The sequence below is a fragment of the Oncorhynchus clarkii genome, chromosome 2 (genome assembly GCF_045791955.1).
Source record: "Oncorhynchus clarkii lewisi isolate Uvic-CL-2024 chromosome 2, UVic_Ocla_1.0, whole genome shotgun sequence".
In the NCBI taxonomy this organism is placed as follows: Eukaryota; Metazoa; Chordata; class Actinopteri; order Salmoniformes; family Salmonidae; genus Oncorhynchus; species Oncorhynchus clarkii.
In genome coordinates this window covers 30,704,184-30,729,998 of record NC_092148.1, presented here as the reverse complement: position 1 = coordinate 30,729,998, position 25,815 = coordinate 30,704,184, and the positions used below count along the sequence as shown (strand labels likewise).

General features: G+C 43.4%; 1 protein-coding gene across 7 annotated transcripts in view; it reads right to left on the bottom strand.

The window, feature by feature from the left end:
- Positions 1–25,815, bottom strand: part of LOC139366512 (MAP7 domain-containing protein 1-like) — a 64,991-nt gene that overhangs the window by 21,960 nt on the left and 17,216 nt on the right. For 3 of the 7 annotated variants that reach the window (XM_071104117.1, XM_071104127.1, XM_071104106.1), the window contains exons 2-6: positions 15,265–15,471; positions 9,707–9,775; positions 9,020–9,040; positions 6,142–6,305; positions 4,266–4,377 (exon numbers count right to left, since the gene is read on the bottom strand). In XM_071104117.1, the coding sequence (XP_070960218.1) occupies positions 4,266–4,377; positions 6,142–6,305; positions 9,020–9,040; positions 9,707–9,775; positions 15,265–15,471 (573 nt within the window). Of the gene's footprint in view, positions 1–13; positions 119–4,265; positions 4,378–6,141; positions 6,306–9,019; positions 9,041–9,706; positions 9,776–15,264; positions 15,472–25,815 lie in introns of all 7 variants that reach the window. The other 4 variants (XM_071104077.1, XM_071104087.1, XM_071104097.1 and 1 more) reach the window with 3 other exon arrangements.

Genomic DNA, 25,815 nt, shown 5'->3' with positions numbered 1-25,815 from the left:
TGACGTGTCTTACTTCTGTTGGGGGAATTCCAAAGGGTGGCGGAGGACTTGGAGAGTCTCTTGTTTATAACCGAGTCCACGTGTTTGGGCAGGTTGACCGCCGACATGGAGCATCTGCCTGTGAAGCCAAGAGAGTAGTCCACAGAGATGGTGGGTCACACTGTTTCACACAGGGGAGGGAGACCTCCAGGATGTGTCACGGTGATATCTATCCCCCCCACACACGCGTACATACATACAGCAAACATCCAAATACCAAAATGGTGTATTTCCAGAGGGCAACTATTTCTGATTCAATAAAGAAACAAAATAATAAAATACTCTGTATTGAACTTTTCTCATCTGACAGTGTTATTTAACATTCCTTTGACATGGAGATAACGGGAAACAGAACTGAAATTCAAACTGTCATGTCAAAGTATACTTTGAGGAGCCTCCACCAAAAATCGAAAACAATCTGAAAACAGACAATTGATGGTAGAGGGAAATAACACAGTTAGGGGTCTTTTTCTACGCACGGAGCAAATATATTCAAATAAATATTGTGTTGAGTCTAGTGGGTCATGCATCATTCAGTTAGATCTTGATGTTCAAAATAGATACACTTGACAGTAGAACACACCAGTTTGGACACACCTACTCATTCAAGGGCTTTTCTTTATTTTTACTATTTTCTACACTGTAAAATAATAGTGAAGACTTCAAAACCATGAAATAACACATATGGAATCATGAAGAAACCAAAAAAGTGTTAAACAAATCAAAATATATTTGATATTTGATACTCTTCAAAGTAGCCACCCTTGATGACAGCTTTGCAAACTCTTGACATTCTCTCAATCAGCTTCACCTGGAATGCTTTTCCAACAGTCTTGAAGGAGTTCCCACATATGCTGAGCACAAGTTGGCTGCTTTTCCTTCACTCTGTGGTCCAACTCATCCCTAACCATCTCAATTGGGTTGAGGTCGGGTGATTGTGGAGGCCAGTTCATCTGATGCAGCACTCTATCACTCTCCTTCTTGGTCAAATAGCCCTTACACAGCCTGGAGATGTGTTGGGTCATTGTCCTGTTGAAAAACAAATGGTAGTCCCACTAAGCGCAAACCAGATGGGATGGGGTATCGCTGCAGAATGCTGTGGTAGCCATGCTGGTTAAGTGTGCCTTGAATACTAAACAAATCACAGACAGTGTCACCAGCAAAGCACCCCCACACCATTACACCTTCTCCTCCATGCTTCACGGTGGGAACCACACATGCGGAGATCATTGTGAAGCAAAATTACAAGATTATATTATAATACTGTTATTGCATCAAATGGTTGTTTTATGGAATAGAATAGGGTTCTTAAAACACTCTCATCTGTGCGTGGTCTTCTGAGTTGGGCCTCTGGGGCTTAATGCTGACAGTGGATTTACGATGCCTTTGGTGATTAAAAACCTAAAGACCGCATTCCATAGCATGAGTTGGTGTTTGTGTACAGGGAGGTACCAGGGTAGAGATGGCTTGGGTATGAATAATGATGAGGGGAACCTTGTTTTGGGGGCCAGACCCTGTTTCCACACAATGAGAGACGTCTCTACAGCAGATACTGGCTGCTGTGAATGATTATTTTCTTTCATACGAAATCCTAACCTTGTGACCCATTCCACACATCTGTTGTTTGTCATGTAAACTAAGGGGGTGTATCTTTGCCATATAAAAGATCTTTGTATTCTTTGTGACAGGGCTCTCAACACAACAGTCAAGAGTGTTGTGTCATTCACTTATGTGTGTGGTGTGACATGCTTTCCTTATTAATAAGTGAATAAATATTTAGTTTAAGTATAACTCTTGACTTGTGTGATAAGTTTGTCTCTCCTCATTTGATAATAAATAAATAACCACCACAATCATCCGTTCACCTACTCTGCGTATCACAAAGACACGGAGGTTGGAACCAAAAAGCTCAAATTTGGACTCATCAGACCAAAGGACATATTTCCACCGGTCTAATGTCCATTGCTCGTGTTTCTTGGCCCAAGCAAGTCTCTTCTTGGGTGTTCCTTTCCTGTGGCGGTCCTCATGAGAACCAGTTTCATCATAGTGATTGATGATGTTTTTTTATGTTCTTGCCATAATATGGACTTGGTATTTTACCCCCTAATAGGGGTATCTTCTGAATACCACCCCTACCTTGTCACAACACAACTGATTGGCTCAAACGCATTAAGAAGGAAAGAAATTCCACAAATTCACTTTTAACACTACCTCATGAAGCTGGTTGAGAGAATGCCAAGAGTGTGCAAAGCTGTCATCAAGGCAAAGGGTGTCTACATTGAAGAATCTACAATGTATTTTTGATTTGTTTAACACTTTTTTGGTTACTACATGACTCCATATGTGTTATTTCATAGTGTTGATGTCTTCACTATTATTCTACAATGTAGAAAATAGTCAAAATAAAGAAAAACGATTGAATGAGTAGGTGTGTCCAAACGTTTGACTGGTACTGTATGTCTAACCTGCATTGATATGATTAGAATGTAACTGTAAAAGAGTATACGTCCCGTCTTTGTCCCAACCTGAGCCTGCTGTACACAAAGTAGTAACAGTGTTTTTGTTACCACAACCTGCTGTACTACACAAACTAATACCAATGTCAGTCAACACAGCTGACACAAATGTAACACAACTGACAAGCAGTGGAGTGAACTACTGAGACAACCCACTGATTAAACACCATTCCCCTCCAGACCCTCTAATAGAGACTAATCATGTGAACATTGTGCCCTTTATTAAATGCCCCCAGATGGATTCTCAGTAGTCCACTGTATCCTGTTTGTTTTATGCTTGTTACCGTTCAGTATTTCTTTTCCTTCTTCTTTTTTCTACCTTTCAGTCTCTGACAGCACTGGGTCTGAAAGAGGAGGCTGGGGGGCAGGTTGATTTGGCAGACAACATTTGCCATTACTCATGGCTCATAAGGGACATAGTCTGGTCCCAGATCTGTTTGGCTGTCTTGCCAACGTCTATGGTCATTGTGACCATAGACGCATAAACAGATCTGGGACCAGGCTATTAGTGATTCCATGACTTAAGATAATATACTGTATATGAGACCCCCTGAGATTTAGACTTGCAAAGGTGGAGAACAGCTAATGACCCTGAATTAAACAACCAGTCAAGCAGTAGCCTACACTATGTGCCTGAGGTTGGTTGTGCGGATAGGCCAATCCTGCTTGCGTGGGTTCGAATCCCAGTCAAACTCAGGACTCTTCTTCACACTACTTATATTCATTCTATCTGTCTCCCCTTCATTCCTTTCAATAAAATAAGAATAATATAAAATCCTTTCAAAAAATTGTACACTGTAGAATCACCAGAGACCGTACAAAAACAGGGGGAAAGAAAATAAGGAGACGACTGTTGAGTATGTCGCACAAACTCAGACCGGAAAACATTGGTCAGAATTGTTTGTGTCTCGCAGGGCACCACTGCATATCTAACACCATCACAGCCCACAACACCACACATATACACCTCAACCATGCCTGGACATCTCATATTCACCTCAGCCTTGACATTACCCATCTATTTCCTCACAAAATGAAGCCAATGTTCCCTCCCTCTGCAGGGAAATTAGACTACTGTAGTGTAGCACATCCCAGCAAGAGCAGATGGGGATATCAACCCACCTGTCGTGTGTGCGTGTGTGCGTGTGCGTGTGCGTGTGCGTGTGTGTGTGTGTGTGTGTGCGTGCGTGCGTGCGTGTGTGTGTGTGATTTAATTCGAGATAACTATGTATCTGTGATGAGGTTGAGAGGAGCTGTTCAGCAGTGTAGGCTGATTGATGCCAGACTGAATCATGGAGAACCACCTCTGCTTAATAGGGTTGAAGGTGACTGGAATTCAAGTTTGACTGTTACTAATTGACTATATACTGTAAAGTGAGTGACCTAATTTATGGTTTATGGTGCAAAACAACTGTAAGATTGTGAAAATATGTAGAATGTGAATGTCTGCACAGTAGTACCCTTTTCCCACTACTGAAGCGAGCCAAAATGAGCACTGGCCTGATAACGCATCCACCAAAGTTGATGGAACTGTGCTGGGAAGGACCATGTGAAAATAAATGATCCAAGCCAAAACAGTTGTTTGGCTCGGCAAGATAGTGTCAAATGTGTATAGATGAGGCAGTTGTCTTTGAAGGAAGGAGAGACGTTGGCAGTGTCTGGGTCAGTGGGCTCTGGTTCTGGGTTCCTGTTTCAGCGGTAGGTACTCACTTTCTCTCTGGCTGGAGTTCTGGCTGAGGCCTCCTGCCCAGGACAATCTCTGCTGACGGATCTCAGCCCAGGTCTTCTTAGCGGACCGCTGGAGGGCAGCCTCATACCGCTCCTTCATGCCAAACATGGAGAAATACTAGGTTAGCACTAGTTAATAATTCTCTTACCCAATCTCTTCCTTATTCTCTTGTTTTGTTAAAGTGAGTGGAATTTAACCTCTCCTTTAGCATTTTCTGAACTTCATTAAGACAGTGTGGAAATAGAAATGGGAGACAGGTTAATAGAATCAAATGACATTTTCTTGGTCAGATACACATGGTTAGCAGAAGTTAATGCGAGTGTAGCGAAATGTTTGTGCTTCTAGTTCTGACAGTGCAGTCACGCTTTCAGTTTTGTGCGAATGCTGCCATCAATCCATGGTTTCTGGTTAGGGAAGGTTTTAATAGTTAAGGTAGGTACAACATCTCTGATGCACTTGCTAATAAACTCGCTCACAGAGTCAGCATATATGTCAATGTTATTGTCTGAGACTACCCGCAACATATCCCAGTCCACGTGATTGAAGCAATCTTGAAGCGTGGAATCCGATTGTTCAGACCAGCGTTGGATAGACCTGAGCACAGGGGTTTCCTGTTTTAGTTTCTGCCTATAGGATGGGAGCAACAAACTGGAGTCATGGTCAGATTTGCCGAAGGGAGGGCGAAGGAGAGCTTTGTTTGCATCGCGGAAGTTAGAGTAGCAATGATCTAGAATGATACCAGCTCGTGTCACGCATTCGATATTCTGATATAATTTAGGAAGCCCTCAGTTCTCAGATTAGCTTTGTTAAAATATCCAGCTACAATAAATGCAGCCTCAGGATATGCCAGTTTCCAGTTTACATAGAGTCCAGTGAAGTTCTTTCATGGCTGATGAGGTATCTGCTTGGGGGGATATACACTGCTGTGACTATAATCGAAGAGAATTCTCTTGGGAGATAATGCGGCCCGCATTTGATTGTAATGAATTCTAGGTCAGGTGAACAAAAGGACTTGAGTTCCTGTATTTTGTTATGATTACACCGTGAGTTGTTAGTCATAAGGCATACACTCCCGCCCTTTTTGCCAGAGAGATGTTTGTTTCTGTCGGCGCGATGCATGAAGAAACCGGGTTCCTGTACCGACTCTGACAACCTATCCCAAAGTGAGCCATGTTTCCGTGAAACAGAGAATGTTACAATCTCTGATGTCTCTCTGGAAGGTAACTCGTTCCCTAATTTCGTACACCTTGTTGTCTAGAGATTGGACATTGGCGAGTAATATGCTCGGAAGCGTTGTGCTTGCCTTCTAAGTCTGACCAGTAGGCCGCTCCGTCTGCCTCTCCTGCGGCGGCCGCGTTGTTTTGGGTGGGCCTCTGGGATTAGATCCCATGTCCAGGGTGGAGGTCCGAACAAAGGATCACGCTTCAGGAAAGTCGTATTCCTGGTCGTAATGTTGGTAAGTTGACGTCGCTTTTATATCCAATAGTTCTTCCCAGCTGTACGTAATAACACTTGAGATTTTATGGGCTAACAATGTAAGAAATAAAACATAATTATTTTTTTTAAACGTAATAGTTTCCTAAGGACCTGAAGCGAGGCGACCATCTCTGTCGGCGACATCTTGCAGGGAAAGCAGGAAAGAAGGACGTGGGAATTGAAACCACAATCATCAGGGCTCTAATATTTGCTTGCTGTGAGGAGTGCTACCACCCGTTCTGGGGTGAAGTTTCCCTTAGGTACAGATCTAGGATCAGCTGCCCCTCCGCAAATACTAACCTTTGTCATTAGTTAAGAAAATGCTAAACTGACCTAAGATTAGCGTCTAGGGGTACTTCACCCTTCTCCCTCACAACCTACCTTGTTCTTCTCTAGTTTTTGTTTCTGCCTCTCCTCCAGGGCAGTGCGACGTTTCTCTGTCTTGATCCGCTGCTCCTCCAGCTTCCTGCGCCGCTCGTCCAGCTGGCTCTCCCTCAGCTGCCGGGCCTTTTCCTCTTTCTCCAGCCATTGGGACTTCTTCGCCGCTACGGGAGAACCAAATCAGGAGGGTTAGAGAGGCAAGATAACAAAATTGGGAGCAAGAGAGAACTCTCCCTCTCTCTCTTTGAGGCCCTGTCCAAATGTTTCAAAAGTGCATCCTTCATTTCTCCCTTCATTGAGACAATCACTGATTGGAAATGACTAGACAAGTGAAAGCCATGTGGGGGAGCCCTCTCATTCTTCCTGTCCACTTATCAGAGAATCCTCTCTTTGAATACAATACCCTTGCAGCTGATAGGCAGAGCCCTGTTGCATTGTTAGATGTTGACCAACATTTTAACGTTGTGTTTTAATCTGTTTCAATAAAAAAACAGTACTTCTTCCAAAAGCAAATCTGTGGTAAACAGTATTTTAAGTACTTTTAAATAAAAAGACAAATGTCTCTTCACTCTGATCTTGACGGTGCTTTAAAATCTCAAATCCCTCTAAAGTGCGGGTGTGTGAAGCAGTGTTTCTTTTCAACAGGGAAATTCCACTTTCCCTCAGATATAAATTGAATTACTTCACTTTGCACAGAGCGACACAGAGGCAGCATTATGCAAGGTTCAGCTGATACCCCTGGACTGACACTTTACCACGTTAATCGCATCATGCGCCGGTTTCAATAAACTGCACGCTTTGATATGGTAAGCGTCCCCACCCCCTGAGCCATTCAAAGAGGGTGTATGAGGTGGTTTAATGCCACCACCTCTATGACTGCTCCTGCATCTTAAATTGCATTTTATTCCCTACATGGTGCACTACTTTATGACCAATGCCCTATAGGGAAATAGGGCACTAAATAGGCAACAGGGTACCATTTGGGACACAGGGTGCTTCTCTCTCTTTGCACATAAGCCACTATATCTTTTGGCTTAATTGAATAAACCCCCATGAACGGGGGGGGGGGGGGGGGGGGGGGGGTACTTGCTGCAACAAAAACGACGGGTGGTTATCAGATTACGTTAGGGGAAACTGGGGTAACATCGGAGGCAAACGCTTAGATTATCGCAAGGTGCACAGCTGTGCTTTTATTTGAGAGAAGTAGGCTCAAGAAGCACCAGGAAACAAAAAGCACCATTACAACATGCCACAGCAGGCCAGAGGGCCCCAGCACTAACAAAATGAGTTCCTACCTCTTATCTGCTACAGTCAGTGTGCATTTCGGTTCAACGTAATTACTTTTAATAACAGTACTTTGAATCCAGTAAGGCAAGGGCATATTTGAGGTCTAGCAGTAGGGGTAATTACATGCAGACTGTCTCGGGTTTCAACCTTGTGGAAATCTGAAGTATGGGGAGTGAGAAGGAGGGATTGTGGGAGAAGGGAGGAGGAAGGAGAAGCAAGGCTTCCAGTGTCCACAGAGGCTACATGTAAGGGCTGTCTATGGACGGAGAATTATACAGCTCTCGCCTCCACTGACTCAAAGGCACACTGACAAGGCACACATGAGATCTTGGCATATTGGCAGGGAGCAGCACAGTGGCCATGCTAATTTAGAACATGCATAGCATTGAGGAGTAGGAAAAAGATCATGCTATAGGGAACTTTTATAATGCTGGTGTCAAATAGACAATTATTTTGTGAAATAAACACATACTTTCAGTTAATAACTGATCTTAGGTCATTTAATAATGTCCCCAGTGATCTGATTTCAGTTTTGACATCTGTCGTCGTTTGAATAGGATGGCGTAGTGCCAGTTGAGCCAATTAAAAAGTGTGTGTGTGTGTTCATATTGAAGAGATCAACAGCTCTACATTCCCCTTGTGGATGTGACTTAAATATGGTCCTCCTTCCCTTCATCTCCCCTAATGTTTCCCTTCGTTGACACTCAACATCTGCTAGGCAGCAACTAGAGACATTAAATAAACATTAACTGAGTCATGTTCCCTCCCTGTCCACATTAAGTATGCAGTACACTCTACAGAGAGCCAAGAACGGACAACTCATATGGTCACAGGGCCAAACAAGTCTTCTTGGGCCAAAGGGGACATTTCATGCAATACTCAGCAGAGGCCTATCAAAATACAAAAACATACAGGGAGAAAATCCGATCTCGTTTGAGGAAAAAAAACAAAGAAGGAAAACAATTTAACAATATAGCCTACATTTGAAGAAGACACAGTACGCTCCAGCTTTTGATGCTTCAAAAGACTGGCCTTCTTAGCCCGGGTTTTCCTTCATAACTGGGATTGCGAACACAAATATAGATTGCATCTCAGTGAATGAAGGAATTAGATCCGGGAGAAACCCTCTGGCTGGTACAATTACCATATACTCATGCAGTTGAGTCCCTTTATGCGGTAACATGGACTCTTTACAACGTGATGAAACTGTGATGCTCTTTGTTGAAACAAGCAAGGTCTTGTAGCAAATGAGTCGTCGGTTGGCTAGGCAACGCCCCCCTCACTGCAGCAGCGGCACACATAGAAATAGAATGAATAGAACAGGCTTGGAACCTCTAACCCTGGCAATTTGGCTGATAAACTCATTGGTACTCTCACAATGGCAGCCTGGTACTGTGGTGCAATCATTTCCGTGGTCATGTAGAAAGTTCATTCAAAATATTTTTTTGTAGAGAGGGTGATTGAGCGACAAACAGACACAATTTTTAAAATCAATAAAGGCAACAGGTCAAAACTGCAGGTCATGACAACAAGACTCCTCACCACTACCACCACCACCACTACCACCATGGACACATCGGTTGTGACTTACCTTGTATCTGGCCGAGCTTGTCTGGAGGGGGAGGGGGTGGGCGAAAGAGAAGACAAGAGCAACTGTCAATCATGCAAAGCAGTGCACGTAGCCAGTGTGTCACTAGAGCCAAGGACAGTGTGACTTGTGAAATAAATAAACAAACAAAACAACTCAAGCAGGTGACAGGCAGCCATCTTGACTGACAAAAGAAATAGAGCCAGAGAAGTGTTAAGGCAAGTGGAAGCAGGGCATTGGCATACGCTACTATCAATTGAAAACTATTCTTTATCAATTGACGTTGGGTTAAACATTAAAGTTCAGAGCTGGGGATCTTTAAAGCATTTGTGAGTTCAAACAAAAAGGGGTTGGCTAGGCTATTGTTTTAATAAACGCACATGAACATTTATTGGAGCATGCACGTTGAAAACTGTGTCTTGAAAGCCAAATACTAAATCACCATTGGCTTGTTTTTCGTTCTCATTGAAGTGCTCAGCTTGAGCCACAGCCTAGGTTGGTTTGACGTTCATTCAACGTTTTCTAAATGTTTCTGTGATACATGTGCACACCATCTGTAGGCCTGAAAACAAAGCCAATGCCGACACAACCTAAAACAAAATCTGCCACCACCCCTTACCCCCCAACACTAGATGGCATCCTCTCCTTGTTTACAGAGTTTCGTCCTCTCAACACCCCATCTCAGCTTACCCAGATATTTGGCCTTCTCCTCTCTCCGCTCCTTGGCCAGCTTCTGTCTGTCCTCTGACTTCACTGCGTCTAGGGTGAGAATGAGAGAACAAGAGAACGAGCGAGAGAGAGGATGTGAACGTGACAGGTCATTGTACACAGAGAGAAGCCCCAATCCAGCCCCACATCGGCAGAGCGATGAAACGCTGGAAACTGGCAGTCAAATCAGGCAACTATATCAGAGCCAGATAGAGACTCCACTCTAGTATCTAATAGAAGTGAATGAGCAATGTGGAAAACACTCTGATTAGGACTGATGGTTGGTCACCCCATGGCACACCTTGGCTACTGTGTCCTGGTGAGGATTCATGAGTGAACATGTAATTGCATTCAGTTAAGTAACGCACTCAATCCTAGACAGAATATGGCTATAAACAGGGTTTATGTTCTTCCAGCATTCAATTTAGCCGTTATTGACTTATGAGGAAATGCATTCCACATAAACAATCATGTTTGGAAGGTAGAGATGGCCTTTGTCCAATCTCGAGACAAAAACATTGTACATCAGAACAATCCGTTTCTATAGAGGTCCTCGTCGATCTTCAAGCAGAGCTGTCTTGCAAGTTATTGTATATGTTCAAAGTCCCTGATGGTGCTGACTGGAAAAAGGCGTGTGTATCTGTGTTACATTAGTGGAAAAAGGGAGAGGAGTGTTGATTTATCTTTTCCTACTGTAACATCTCTGGTGTCTGCATTCCTCTGAGCATTCCTCTGAGCATTCCTGTGAGCATTCCTCCGAGCATTGCTCCGAGCATTCCTCCAAGCATTGCTCCGAGCATTCCTCAGAGCATTCCTTCGAGCATTCCTCTGATCATTCCTCCGAGCATTTCTCTGAGCATTCCTCTGAGCATTCCTCCGAGCATTCCTCCGAACATTCCTTCGAGCATTCCTCCGAGCATTCCTCCGAACATTCCTTCGAGCATTCCTCCGAGCATTCCTCCGAGCATTCCTCCGAGCATTCCTCCGAACATTCCTTCGAGCATTCCTCTGAGCATTCCTCTGAGCATTCCTCTGATCATTCCTCCGAGCATTCCTCCGAGCATTCCTTCGAGCATTCCTCCGAGCATTCCTTCGAGCATTCCTCTGAGCACCTTAACTCATGCCTGGGAAGCATAGTCCTACTGTTACAGGAATTCTACTGCACCCCTTTGGATTGTTTGGTATAGATTCTTTGTGGAACATTTCCCCTGACCAATTGGTTTTGAATGATATTTTTTAAAGATAATTCATGTAATTAGATGAGCATGTTATATATGATTCATTGCAGAATTATGACCTGAACTCCCTGAATGAAAACACCATACTGTAATTATTACAATGTAATTCTCAAATGCCAAGCACCATTTACTACCTTTTCATGACACTTTATCGGCATTTAACCAGCCAAGTTGGATTCTACTGTATGTGTGAAGGTTTCGGGCCTCATCTTCCACCCATTCCTTCCATAAACAGAGCATATGTTCTACATCCATGTCACGATTCATACCTCAGGGGATTGTAACACATTATAACAATATCATCACAGGGCTGAAACAATCCACCAGATACGCAAGAAAAACAGCAGCCTCCCTATTACATCCTCTGACCCACTTTGACACTACGTCTGATTATGTATAGTGCTGTGTGTGTGTGTGTGTGTGTGTGTGTGTGTGTGTGTGTGTGTGTGTGTGTGTGTGTGTGTGTGTATGTAGGCCCTGACCATCACGATGAGTCCCCCCACAGGAGCCTCAGAGACCGAAACAGAATCAAGTTGGCCCAGAAACACTGCAGCGTGTTTGGTTTCCAGACTGTTAGCAGCCCACTCCTCAAATCTCAACAATACGGTTCTCTCTCATCTCTTTTACTTGCCCTTTTGAAAGGAATAGAGGAGAAGTTTTATACATAGCTCTCATGGCAGATTGTAGTACTAGCTAACGCACACGGGATTTTGTTCTGGGGTCCGAGTTTTAATGCAACTTTTGTCTGGGCATATCCAATGGGTATCCGTTAAATGGATACCTTCTCTCATTGGACGAAGATGGGCCTGCCTTTCTGGCTATACAGTGCCTTCAGAAAGTATTCGTATCCCTTGGCAGCTTCATTAAATAGTACCTGCAAAACACCAGTCTCAACGTCAACAGTCAACAACTAGGCAGAGTTGAAAAGAAAAAGCTTTATCTCAGACTGGCCAATAAAAAGAAAAGATTGAGATGGGCAAAAGAACACAGACACTGGACAGAAGAACAGAGGAACCTAGAAGACCAGCATCCCGGAGTCGCCACTTCACTGTTGACATTGGAGCTTTTGTTTTGCGAGTACTATTTAATGAAGCTACCATTTGAGGACTTGTGAGGTGTCGGTTTCTCAAACTAGACACTCTAATGTACTTGTCCTCTTGCTCAGTTGTGCATCGGGGCCTCCCACTCCTCTTTAATATTCTGGTTAGAGCCCGTTTGTGCTGTTCTGTGAAGGGAGTAGTACACAGCGTTGTATGAGATCTTCAGTTTCTTGGCAATTTCTCACATGGAATAGTCTTTATTTCTCAGAACAAGAATAGACTGATGAGTTTCAGAAGAACGATCTTTGTTTCTGGCCATTTTGAGCCTGTAATCGAACCCACAAATGTTGATGCTCCAGATACTCAACTTGTCTAAAGAAGTCCAGTTGTATTGCTTGTTTAATTAAAAACAAAACAGTTTTCAGCAGTGCTAACATTATTGTAAAAGGTTTTTTTAATGATCAATATTAGTCTTTTAAAATAATAAACTTGGATTAGCTAACACAACGTGCCATTGGAACACAGAAGTGATGGTTTCTGATAATGGGCCTCCGTAGATATTCCATTAAAAATCAGCCGTTTCCAGCTACAATAGTCATTTACAACATTAACAATGTCTACACTGTATTTCTGATCAATTTAATGTTATTTTAATGGACAAAAAAATGGCTTTTCTTTAAAAAAACAAGGACATTTCTAAGTGACCCCAAACTTTTGAACGAAGTGTAATTCTTATCAAAATTCTTCAAGCTCTGTCTAATTGGTTGTTAATCATTGCTAGACAACCAGTTTCAAGTCTTACCATAGATTTTCAAGCAGATTTAAGTCAAAACTGTAACACGGCCATTCGCTGTCTTCTTGGTAAGCAAAACCAGTGTAGATTTGGCCTTGTGTTTTAGGTTATTGTCCTGTGCACAGGCTTCCTTCTTTTCACTCTGTCAATTAGGTTAGTTAGTATTGTGGAGTAACTACAATGTTGCTGATCCATCCTCAGGTTTTTCCTATCACAGCTATTAAACTCGAACTGTTTTAACGTCACCATTGGCCTCATGGTGAAATCCCTGAGATGTTCCTTCCTCTCCGGCAACTGAGTTAGGAATGACGCCTTTGTAGCGTGTAGAATGTAGATCTTTGTAGTGACTGGGTGTATTGATACACCATCCAAATTGTAATCAATAACTTGCTCAAATGAATATTCAGTGTCTGCTTTTTTATTTTTACCCATCTACCAATAGGTGCCCTTCTTTGCTAGGCATTCGAAAACCTCCCTGGTCTTTGTGGTTGAATCTGTGTTTGAAAATCACTGCTCGAATGAGGGCCCATACAGATATTTGTATGTATGTGGTACAGAGTTGATGTTGTCATTGAAAAATCATGAGAAAACACTAGTATTTCACACAGTGGGAGTTCATGCATCTTATTATGAGAATTGTTAAGCAAATGCTTACTCCTGAACTTACTTAGGCTTGCCATAACAAAGGGAATGAATACTTATTGACTCAAGACATTTCAGCTTTTCGTTTTAAATTCATTTGTAAACATTTCAAAAAACATCATTCTTCTTTGACATTATAGGGCATTGTGTGTAGGCCAGTGACACAAAATCTGACACAACTAAATGTGGAAAAAGTCAAGGGGTGTAAATACTTTCCGAAGGCACTGTATTTATGTCCATGGGAAATCCACAAGAAAGTGTTATAGTAAAAACCAAGTCTCCATAGCAACAAAGTGCCGTGGAGAGGGTGTGTGCGCGTGTGTGCGACATGCGTGTGTATGTGGCTGGCTGAACTGAAGCAGCAGGGCCCCCTGACAGTGACAGTGAAGGGTAAAATCCCCGGTCTTTTAAAGATCTCTTGAAAACACAGGGACACTGAAAACCTCCCAGGGAGCAAGGGACCGCCGGTGGCCAAATGCCATGAGCTGTCAGACCCGAGTCTGAGATGTGACAAAGTTTAATTAAGGCGGACATTACGGAGGTAGTGCTCCCAAACACATGACTTGCATTTAACTTAGCTAATTAAGAGCTGCAGAGTGTTTCTCGTCCTTTTCCTCTTCCTCCTACCCCCAGGGTAAGATTAAAAACAGAGGTAAGCTTGCATGACTGAGCAGAAAGGCAACCTGAAGGAGAGGAAGTGACAAAACTCGTTTGAGAATGTGCTGTCTCAGAGGTTTGTTGACTTATTGGTGCTCAAATGCTTCTAACAGAGACATAACATTATACGCCTTATCATAAGACGCTACAAATGCTTATGACAGATTAAAAAGCATTACACCTGTAGGCTTTAAGTAAAGTGTTACCAATATCTTTTACATTACAAAAGCTGATCTGAGATCTGTTGTCTATTGAGAGATCCTGCAGTTCAATTAGATTGTCACTAAAATGAGCTCCTTGATCGGACTATCTGATCCGGCACACCAAAACCAGTCTTCTACTTTGGCGTTACTGTGATAATCAGTCAGTAGAACAATTTTGGTTCAGCTCTGCCATCTCACGCTACTGTTAAATAGACCATGACCACAGTCAATAGATTACTGGGCAAAGAATAAAATGGGCAGTTCACAAAACCCTCCAAACACATTTCTTAGTGTTTGCATTAGCCAGCACTTGGGGTAGGACAAGTAGTGGCATTGTAGAAACAAATGTGGTGGTGGTGCAACAGCAGGTCCAGCTAGTCTAAATGACCCCCTGGCATCACTCAGTGAAATGTGATGCCCAGTCTGGTTAATTCCTCCAACTTTCATTTGAGACCGGAGGTGATTAGCGAGCAGGCTAGCTATAGCCCGTAAGCCACTAGCCTGTTAGCGAATATCATTAGCCATCCACTCAACATTACATCAGATATTACCCCAAAAATACAATTTTGGCTAAATTCTATAAACCCATAGCAACACAATTACAGCTTAATGGATTTTGTCAAGTGAGCTGTAAGCGCTGTAACTAACCACCTGCAGCATGTCTATTGGATTTACCCCCAGCACTGAAAGCCTGTGGTCAGCATAATTCTGGACTGAACCATGTTGTTTTCCCAAGGGGTTGGATGACATCATCTGAGCACTGAGGTAATTGCTCAATAATCACAGGGCACTGCTGAAGATAGCCTTTATTATACAACCATGGATATCTAATGCTGTGTTCATACCCCTGAAAATGGTCATAAACTACTTCAAATGCTCTATGGTAGATAGAAACACATACTAATGGGTAGCCATTTTCACACCATTTCCTTTATTACCGGTAACACCACAGTATAGGGAGACTTACCTTTATTACGTTTGGGGCTAGAACTTGAGCCAGGCCTGGGCGATGTCGGTGTAGCAGGTGACTTCGGGATGACGTCCAGTTTCGTGGGGGTCCCCACTCTCCTTTCTTTGTCTTTTTTCGTGTAGGTTTCCATTATCTGGGCTGGGCCTGTTTTAGGGTGGCTTGTCAACCCCTCAGTGTCTTGCTTTGTGGGGTTTGGGTCCTGAGCTGGTCAGAGAAAGAGGCAAAAAGAAGCCAGGTGAGAAAATGGCGGAGTGAGAAGTGTAACACACCACAGTACAGAGATGGAATTCAACCTGTCCTCATTCCAAAGCAACTGCTTGTCTGGAGGTGGGTCTGGGTGACGTTGTATTGCTCTACTTTATAGTCTAGGATGTAACAGGTGCAACAGGTGGAATCAAGGTCTATTAAGAAACCCCTTCTCCATGGGGGTTTGCCTAACAGTATACTGTACATACATACCGTACCAGCAAGTCATAGTACGCGATCAACAGAGAACACAGGCATTGTGCATTGTGGTCTCCATTGAGCTACTCAACTAACTCTCAGCCTCAATAATGTAAAACTATAAACACACAAGAATGATAAAGCACAGCATGACAAGAACGATACATCTCACCCACTGGCAAACTTTAAAGTCTAAATGACTCAAGATATGCTTACTCCACTGGCACTCTAATACAAGATCTCGGTTCTCTGGTCTGGCTCTCTAACTTTACCCCACACTCCTCTCTCCCAGAACGACCGGCTGATTTATCGACAGTCAGGGCTGAGTGAATTCTCTCCCTGGCAGAACAAAACAAGGTAATTGCCTCTGCCTCTTGATGATTCTACTGGGGAGGAACGGATTGATTTAGTGAGAGGAGGGGAAAAAAATAATTGCAGGTTCCTCTCTTTATGACAAAGGTCATCATTAATTTAGCCAGAGAACATTTTAAAAGCGTACTCTGTAGTTTCATACTAAAAAAGTATTGTCTGGTCTTGTTGAGTATTTTTTTGAGTAAATTGAACACTGGCTTACGTGGCACTAAGTGTGTTATTGTGTGTGTACAGGTTCAGTGGGTCTTGATTGTGTGTGCATTTCATCCTGTGACCACATAAGACAATGGGATCACAGGTTGCACCTGCAAAAACCTTTAGGAATAGAAACAGTTGGACAGGGTGTTGGTTACGAGAGCTCCACAGCTGGGTCAGTGCCTCAGTGGCAGTGTGACTCACACTTGGCAGCTTGAGCCTGAAGCTCCCTGCTCAAACATAACTTTGCCCAGGCTTTGGAGGCCTCACAAAGGCCTAGGGAGAAATGTTTGGCTCCTTTGTCCACTCAGCACTGTCACCCTACATTCCCTATGCAACATTCAGCATTGAGCTGAGTTTCTTCCACATAGTCTCTCAGGGTAAACACTGGGGCAACATGCTTTAAATGACTCATCCAGGGCTAAAAACAATGACGGTGGAGCAGGTATGTCACAAAGGACCACAGACAGGAGATTTACTCTCTTCTGTGCAACACAGTGGCAAGTATGATAATGCCACACAGTGCAGCAATGCTGGAAGAAGAAAATAGTGTATAACTTTGGAAATTCAATATGATATGATATGATATGTACTTAGTATCGCATCTAGCTGCATGTAGCCTATACAGTATAGCTATATTGTTTTGAAGAGTACTCTGATACTGAACAGTAGGTGTGTGTATAGAAATTGAATGACTAGAACGGACACGCCCATCTAGTCATTCTATTTCTATGGAAACAGGTCTCCTCCATATTGACATTGTCGTTCTCAGTCACCTGCCATCTGTTGTACAGTCTACACACAGCCAACCAGACCTCCTCCATTACATACACTATGCATTTTTGTGGGAAGCTGGCATGCACCTGGCAGAGTGAAACCTGTGTGAATTATACATGTTATGGTCTGCTTGAGGTAGTGATGGAAATAAGACCGGCATTCAGGCAACCTGCTGCTAACCTCCGCAAAGAACAGAGAGTGAGTGGGTGGGCATGGGTGGCCAACCAAGTCAACAGGGAGAACCAATGCATTATTACCACAAAAAAAGAAGGACCCACTCCATGAAGCATATTGTATATCAATATCAACACCATTTGACATCTAAACTTTTAATTTTAATTGACTCACATCATCGGAGAGTGCTACATGTACTTATGTTACGTTAAGCAAAAACGAGAAGCATTCTAGTCGCTCCTAGCTACTCCTCTAGTCATAACTGACTGAGCTCTCCTGCATCCCTCTGTTGACATAGACCGTATGGAAAAGACAAGCCAGAGCTCAGCTCATGGAAAAGCTCATTATCGGTTCTGGAATGAGAGCATTTACTCTTAGTAGGACATTGGCGCCATGGGCTTCCTTGAGAGGTGAGACTGGGGCGAGAGAAAGACAGCGACAGAGACATCGATGGAAAGAGAGAGAGAGAGAGAGTGCTGGCATGCGAGATGAGCTGAGACGAGTCTACGGGGGAGCTCAGCTGAGACGAGACAGATACACAGCGGTCCCCTGCTCAAAGCCTGCCACTGTTAAATAAGTACTGGGCCAGCGAGGTGGATGAGCTCAGTGATGCACTCAGAGAGAGAGGAGCCATTGTTGGTGTCTCTGTATGGCAACGGGCCTGCTGCCAAACACACTGCAATGACAGGGAGAAGTGTCAGAGGGGAAGATATATAGAGAGGGGGAAACAGGAAGAGGGCAGAGAGAGAGAGAGGACAGAGACAGGGGGAGAGTGAGAGAGAGAGAAGAGAAGAGATATAAGGAGAAAGGGAGAGAGAAACAGAAAGAGGGAGAGAGAGAGCTTGTGCAGAGGATGGCAACTAGAATCTATGACTAGGGTGGCTGGATGGCAGGAAGCTTGGCCCCGGTGATGTACTGGGCCGTACGCACCACCCTCTGTAGTGCCTTGCAGTCGGAAGCCGAGCAGTTGCCATACCAGGCAGTGAGGCAAATCGTCAGGATGCTCTCAATGGTGAAGCTGTAAAACCTTTTGAGGATCTGAGGACCCATGCCAAATCTTTTCAGTCTCCATAGGGGGAAAAGGTTTTGTCGTGCCCTCTTCACGACTGTCTTGGTGTGCTTGGACCATGTTAGTTTGTTGGTGATGTGGACGCCAAGGAATATGTTGGTGATGTGGACGCCCCATCGATGAGAATGGAGGTGTGCTCCGTCCTCCTTTCTCCTTTGTCTTGGTCACGTTGAGGGAGAGGTTGTTTCCTTGCACCACGCGGTCAGGTCTCTGACCTCCTCCCTATAGGCTGTCTCATCGTTGTCAGTGATCAGGCCTATCAATGTTGTGTGTTGCAGTCGTTCCTGGACGTGCAGTCAAGAGTGAACAGGGAGTACAGGAGGGGACACGCGTGAGGAGCCCCGTGTTGAGGATCAGTGTGGCAGATGTGTTGTTACCACCTGGGGGCGGCCCATCAGGAAGTCCAGGATCCAGTTGCAGAGGGAGGTGTTTAGTCCCAGGGTCCTTAGCTTAGTGATGAGCTTTGAGGGCACTATGGTGCTGTACTCTGAGGAAGCATATCATAGCATACTCATTAACACCTGAGGACTATGGTCATAAAGAACACAATGGGTAGCAGTGCTGAGTGCGACCGCTCTGATAATCTGCATGATATATACAGTGTAGTGTCTATGATATAAATTTGCAAGAAAGCCCAGTCTGGAGGCACATTGTGTATGCTGAATACAAATTAAACCGTATACTACTAAGCGTAAGAGTTAGAGGAAATGAGAAGAGGTGTTGTTTTGTGTTGTGCTGCAGGCTAGGGGAGGTTTGGCTGATTAATATTCCATGGTGTTTTGGTGCAGTGGAGAGAAACGAGGGTCATTATGGATGTGATATTCTGGCTGCCTGCAGCCCTGCACTTTCGGACAACAGAGAAGGGATTGCTGATACAAAGACCAAGAGAATAGACACTATATTTGTCTCACTGAATAATATTCTATGTTAGTGACATTTAGTAATCTGTGCCCGTACTCTCAGAGTAGGAGTGCTGTTCTAGGACCAGTTTGGACATTAATACGATAATGAGTAAGATGACATGGACAAACAAGAGCTGATCCTAGATCAGCACTCCTACTTTGAGATGCTTTATGAATACGGGTACTGAGCAACAAGCCTGGTAACCCCATGCCAGTTACCCTGACAGGATTGGGGCACAGCACAGCACAGCAACAACATGTTAACAAGCTAGCTGCAATTTAACACACTGTGGTTTTCAAAATGCAAATCTGATATTTGCGCCGATGTACTCAATGAATTCCAACATAACCATTACTTGACTTACTGTCGAATAACCATTCAAATACTACCTTCTGGCGTCAGTGACCCAAGTCTTCTGAGTGTAAAAACGTCTAAAAACAACTTAATTCAAGAAGTGAAAGCAATAGGCATGCTATGATGTAGACACTGCTGTCCAGCTGTGTGTATATTCAAGTGCCAAATGTCTTAGAAATAACTGTTTCACAATCATTCAGTCACATTATTACTCACATAATAAACTGGAACTCTTGTTTAGTGAGCAGTAGGCACGTTCTTTGGCTGCTCTTTCTACATTTTGAAGAGACCAAATACAGTGCGCATTTACACATGCACACACACACACCGACTTAATGTGTTTTTAGGCTTCTTGGAGTGTTCCTACCACTCTAAATGCTGCCTTGCACAGACCTTGAGAAGTGCCACTAGAATCAATCTAAATAATGAACACTATGACACTGCATATTTCCATGTTGAAGAGGGATTTTACTTTCTATCTAACCTGGGTTCACATACTATTTGACATTTTTCAAATACTTTGAGAATTTACTTCAGCCTGCCTGGAGTGCAAGATGGGTAGCGTTTGCACTGTTGTGACTATTCTAATGGTCCCATTGTACCAGACAAGCTGAATAAAACACGGATAAAGTATTTGAAATGCTTTCAAATAGTATTTGAGCCCAGGTCTGCTGTGGGTATATAGAGACAAACAGTGAAAAGCAGAGGGTTGAGCAGGCCAGGTCAAGGCCCAGAAAGTGGGACAGACCAGCTTCAGGAATCTGAGGCATACTGGTCCTGTACACTGTCCAGTTCAGTTATTTTATTGTTGCTCTTTAATTATTTGTCATTTCTTTTCTTTTTTTCTCTTTTTTTACATAAGTTTATTTAGTAAATACTTTCTTAACATGTATCTTTTTCTTTAAACTGCACTTTTGGTTAAGGGCTTGTAAGTAAGCATTTCACTGTAAAGTCTACACCTGTTATATTGGCATGTGACAAATAACATTTGATTTGATTTGTATTACACAAACAATAGCCCCTCACAGTAGCCCCGAGACTGCCTCCCAGGGACTGTCGTGCAGAAGAAATATCAGGCCACAGAGGGACGCACGAGATTGAACTTCACTCAACTTTCTAGAGCAGTGGTCACCAACTGGTCGATCGCGATCTCCAAAGAATTCCTAGTCGATTGCCAAATATTTCTGTAAAAACCCCAATGATAAGGCCTAGAGCTAGAGGACTAAAAGTCGTATCCAGAGATGAGACATATATTTCAACGGATGGTAGTGAGATCTCGATAAAGTTTTCTGTTACCAAAATTAGAATCCGTTATGAACAGAATAGACAAAGATATGTGGACTTTACACTTTGCCAAAGTGTAAAGGAGTGCAAAGAAGGAGTGCAAATGCGAATTTGAGTTATTGCACACGGGCACTTCATAGAGTAGGTATTCCCTAACGGAAATATGCACATGCACGCTAGAACATGCCAATAGGATCTCACTAGATCGTGCTTGGCTCTGCCCACCTCCTTGCTTATTCTGCCCACTATGATTCACTTGTTCCCATTGGAAAAGGCATGCTGTGGTCTATCTTTGGTTAGTTATAAAAATCTTAGTCGTATCTGTCCCATTCTGGCATCTGTGAGAGCATGGGCAGAGCCATTGAGGCCATCTCCATTTTGAAGTAGTCAATTTTCTTCTAATACTTCTATGAGTTGGTAAACAAACTGAAAGGGAGCATACTGCCACCTTGAGTGAATTGTTTAAACAGTTATATAATTGCCGATTTACTGTCGCCTGCAGTTATGTTTGCTCATGACACGAGCATAATTAATTGGTGAATACCTCCTGATGAACTGGATGGAAGTATGTGATCCTTCCTTAACTCATAGGAAATCGCACCAAGTTAACTATTTAGAAATGGTGAAACTCCTCAATTGCGCTGCCATTGCTAAGAGAGGATGGATTTTAGTAAGGTAGGATTTCTTTCGCTTATTGCTATGGTCATTAATTGTACTGCACAAATAGTACAGGAATCTCAGAAGATTGATTTGGTGGTAGCAGCAGCAGAGAAGGTTTTGGGTGTCAGAGATTTTAGCACAGAACTACAGGGGGTTTTAAGAGAAGGGGTTCCATCCTCCCAGGCCGACGGCCAGGTGTTGGATCTGTTAGGGCCAAAGTAGTGGGAAGGGGTGATGGGTTTGTTGGGGATAGTGGCAGGGTTGCCATGTCTGAGATTTTCTCTGAAAATTGGGCTACTTTGAAAACGATCGCGGGTGAAAATATGTTGGATGTGGAATGCAGATTTTTGGACTATACTCATTTGGCCGCCATCAGGCAGTGAGGCAACCTGTTGCTGTGCTACTTTGAACTGGACTGTGTTTACAGCATGAGTGATCGTAAGTAGATGAGCTTGTTTTGTGATCAAAGTGAAAGCTGCATTTAGCCACGTGTGCACATTGTGTTCATATCCTTGGCTAGTTAGTGAGTTATTAGCCCAGTTATAGATACTTTGCAGTCAGCAATAGGGAAGTGATTGCCTTCTACAAGAGCCCAAAATGTGTACATTTCTAGACATCTTTGAAAAGTGAGTCAGGTAAAGAGCTTTTTTTGTCTTAAAGGGGCAGTGTAGTAATTTAAGACAGGCTTGAATAAGCTAAGTAGCCATTAGGCAGAGGGTAGCATAATTAGTCTGTTTCTCTGTAATAATGGTATGGGAATAATAATGCATTTTATTTTGTACATTTTATTTGCATCAAACAACACAACAACAAATCTGAAGGACAAGTGGATAAACAGGTTAATGTCAAGCCCTGAAAGTTTTTGTTTTTAAGTCTTAAGTAATGTAGGCCAACATTGAACACCACACATTGGCTGCTGCTAAAAGGCTGAATGACAGCTGGTCAGCGCATGCCCTAAGTACGCGTCTGGCCCAACTGCCTTGTGAATGTTAACCTTTTATAAGGTTTTACTCACATCGGCTATGGAGAGTGAGATCACACAGTCGTCCAGAACAGCTGGTGTTCTCATGCATGGTTCAGTGTTGCTTGCCTCGAAGAGAGCATAGAAGGAATTTAGCTCATCTGGTAGGCTCGCTTCACTGAGCATCTCGCGGCTGGGTTTCCCTTTATAATCCGTGATAGTTTGCAAGCCCTGCAACATCCGATGGGCGTTAGAGCCAGTGTAGTAGGATTAGATCTTAGTCCCGTACTGAAATTTTGACTGTTTGATGGCTCGTCGGAGGTCAGATTTCTTATAAGAGCTCGGAATAGCGTCCCGCTCCATGAAAGTGGCAGATGTAGCGCTTAAATCAGTGCTGATGTTACCTGTAATACATGGCTTCTGATTGGGATATGTACGTACGGTCACTGATAGAGTTATGATCAGACTTGCCAAATGGAGGGTGAGGGAGAGCTTTGTATGTGTTTCTATGTGTGGAGTAAAGGTGATCTAGAGTTTTTTCGTCTCTAGTTGCACAGGTGACATGCTGGTAAAAATGAGGTAAGATTTCAGTTCATCTGCATTAAAATCACTGGCCACTAGGAGCGCCGCCTCTGGTATCAGAATACAGCGATATGGTCTGTTTAAAGAGGCTGAGGACGTCAGGGCTTTGCTGCACTGCATCTTTTCCAGGTCTAGAGGTAAACTGTAATTTCACTGCTCTAGCTCTTCTAAGTGGCTTTCCATATCATGGTCTGAATGGAAATACAGCTGCATATAGTAGGTGATGAGGCCACTGACATACGTGCAAATGGCAACATTGCAACTGAAAATGTCAGTAATTCAATTTCTCAGAGGAGAAACCACTGCTTTTTTCGTAATCAACTCACTTCCTGGGGTCTGTTGAGTCATACCAAATAAATGTCTCAAATCAAAGCACTTTACATAAAAATGACTGATGTGATATCCTTGATTAAAAATTACACAAAATGCCCCACGGCCTGACAAAAAATGAAAATCTATTTGTATTATAAAAAAAATTTGGCAGCCTGAAAATCAAAAAACATTTATGCATGCATGCTTCTATTTTCAAAGCCCAAAATACATATGAAAGCTGTAAATGCCATCAAACCAAAAAAACATGTTATCATTGTGTCCTTGAGAAGTTGATCCCATTAGAATGTAAGGTATTTCATATCTCAACACTGTTCACTCAGGCCTTAAGTAACTGCCTAAATGTGCTGTGCCAGTCTGGTTGCCTGATACCCTGGCAGTCGTAAAAAGTGGGGAATTCGGACTTGGGTTTGTGTGTGTGTGTACCACACCCCTTTCTGTTGGCTACCTGTTCTTCAAACTCAAACCGCTGTGAGGCGGTGTCATCATACATGCATTGAGGAACAAAGAGCGATGAGGTTGTCTCATCCACAACGCAAACATATGACTCAAACGCCAAAGTATGACTAAACATTACTCAATTACACCTGAGAAGGGATTTTGTCTTTGGAAGCAAACCATCAACTAAGGCAATGGGAATGTGAAACTAAGAAATCCCCTAGCCTGGTCCCAGATCTGTTTGTGACGTCTTTAGTGCCTTGCCAACTCATATGGTCATTGTCAAGCCAAACAATGACCATAGGATTTAGCAAGAAAACAGATATCAGACCAGGCTTGGTTTCCCACTATCCACAGAAAAGCACATGGGTAAAACCCATGTAGATCCTGGTCCCAGGACATCAACCAATTAGATCACTTACAAACACAGTGAGTCACTCATCTGCACCCAAACATAAAATCCTGGGTATTATCATTGGCACTGGCATGGCCCAGGACATGATGGAAATATAGGACAGGGAGGGAATGAAATATTCATAGATCCAAGTATTGCTCTCTCAAGCACATCTCTCTTCCCGTCTCCTGCCAAACCAGGCAAAAAAGGACCGAGCACAGCAAGACAACCACTGGTAATAGTGGCTAGTGATATGTGGACTTGGAAGCCCAATCATAAAAATAGACTTCAAACGGAACTTGCCAGAAAAAGAGCACTGAGTAAACAGGGTGGGAACTCTGTATTGGTTCTCTTGCAAAAATGGAAATGAGGCAAACAACAGGCTAGGAAATAGCATCGGGTCCCGAGCTGTGAAATCAGAGAGTGGAAAGGGAAAAGGGCTGCTCCGAAAAAGAGTAAAGAGGAACTCGGGAGGCCGAAAGAGAATAGGTCTGCATCTCATTTGAGCGGGACAGGGAACTAATGAATTACCTCACCGTCACCCCCCTCGCTCCTCTCTCGGCCCTCACACTCTCACCCCGAATGGGGTGATGTAAGGGGCTATGGTGGGGCCCCAGACACACTGGAAGCGCAGTGTAAACAACAACCACCAATTCTGCGCCAAAAGGCTCTCACTGTGTGTATTTGTGTGTGTGCGTGCGCGTGCGTGCTCGTGCGGGTGTGCACATACTCATGCCGGGGTTTAAAAGTTCCAACTATCGGGCTTGCCAGCCTGTGAAATGAGTGTATTTGTACTTTGTTTTCAAGTTCCTAGAGTTCAAGCGACAACGGGCGTGAGAGAGAAATAGATAAAACAGATATATCACTAATTCACGTTTACACAGTTTCACTCTGCATTAGCACAATCAACACAACATTGCGGGTTACTTTTTAACTCCACAAAATATAATTGCTTGCTTGTGAGCATTATTATACATACAACAAATGAGAGAAGAGATGTGTGCAGGGTTTACAATGTAACTAAACTGAGGTTGAAACATTATTGGGCATCCAACATCTAGAAATGGCAATTTATGGCCTAGTTAAGCAACATAATTCTGATTTGGGGCCGAAAACAACTTTTAACGTGTGCTCCCTCTCCGGCCTCTAGGTCACTAGTCTGCTCGTTATGGCGCACACCTGTCACCATGGTTATGCGCATCTGCGCGTCATTAGACTCACCTGGACTCCATCACTTCCCTGATTATCTGCCCTATATGTCACTCCATTTGGTTCCTTCCCCAGGCGTCATTGTTTCTGTTTCTGTGTCATGTCTTTGCTTTGTTCGTGTTTTGTATTATGTTACGTTTATTTATTAAAACACTCAGTCCCTGAACTTGCTTCCCAACTCTCAGCGCACATCGTTACAGGCGGTTTCTCATAGCATAAAAATTTGCCTATTAATAGTCATGTCTCTGTTAGGGTCTCTGCCACGACTTTTCTACTGTCACCTGGCCTGGATATGGAACAATGCCTGGCATTTTGCTAGCCGCTTTCCTCCCAAGCGCTGTCAGCCTTTTCAAAGCCATCGTGGTGATGAAATGCCCAGCAGACGCACAAACACACACCAGT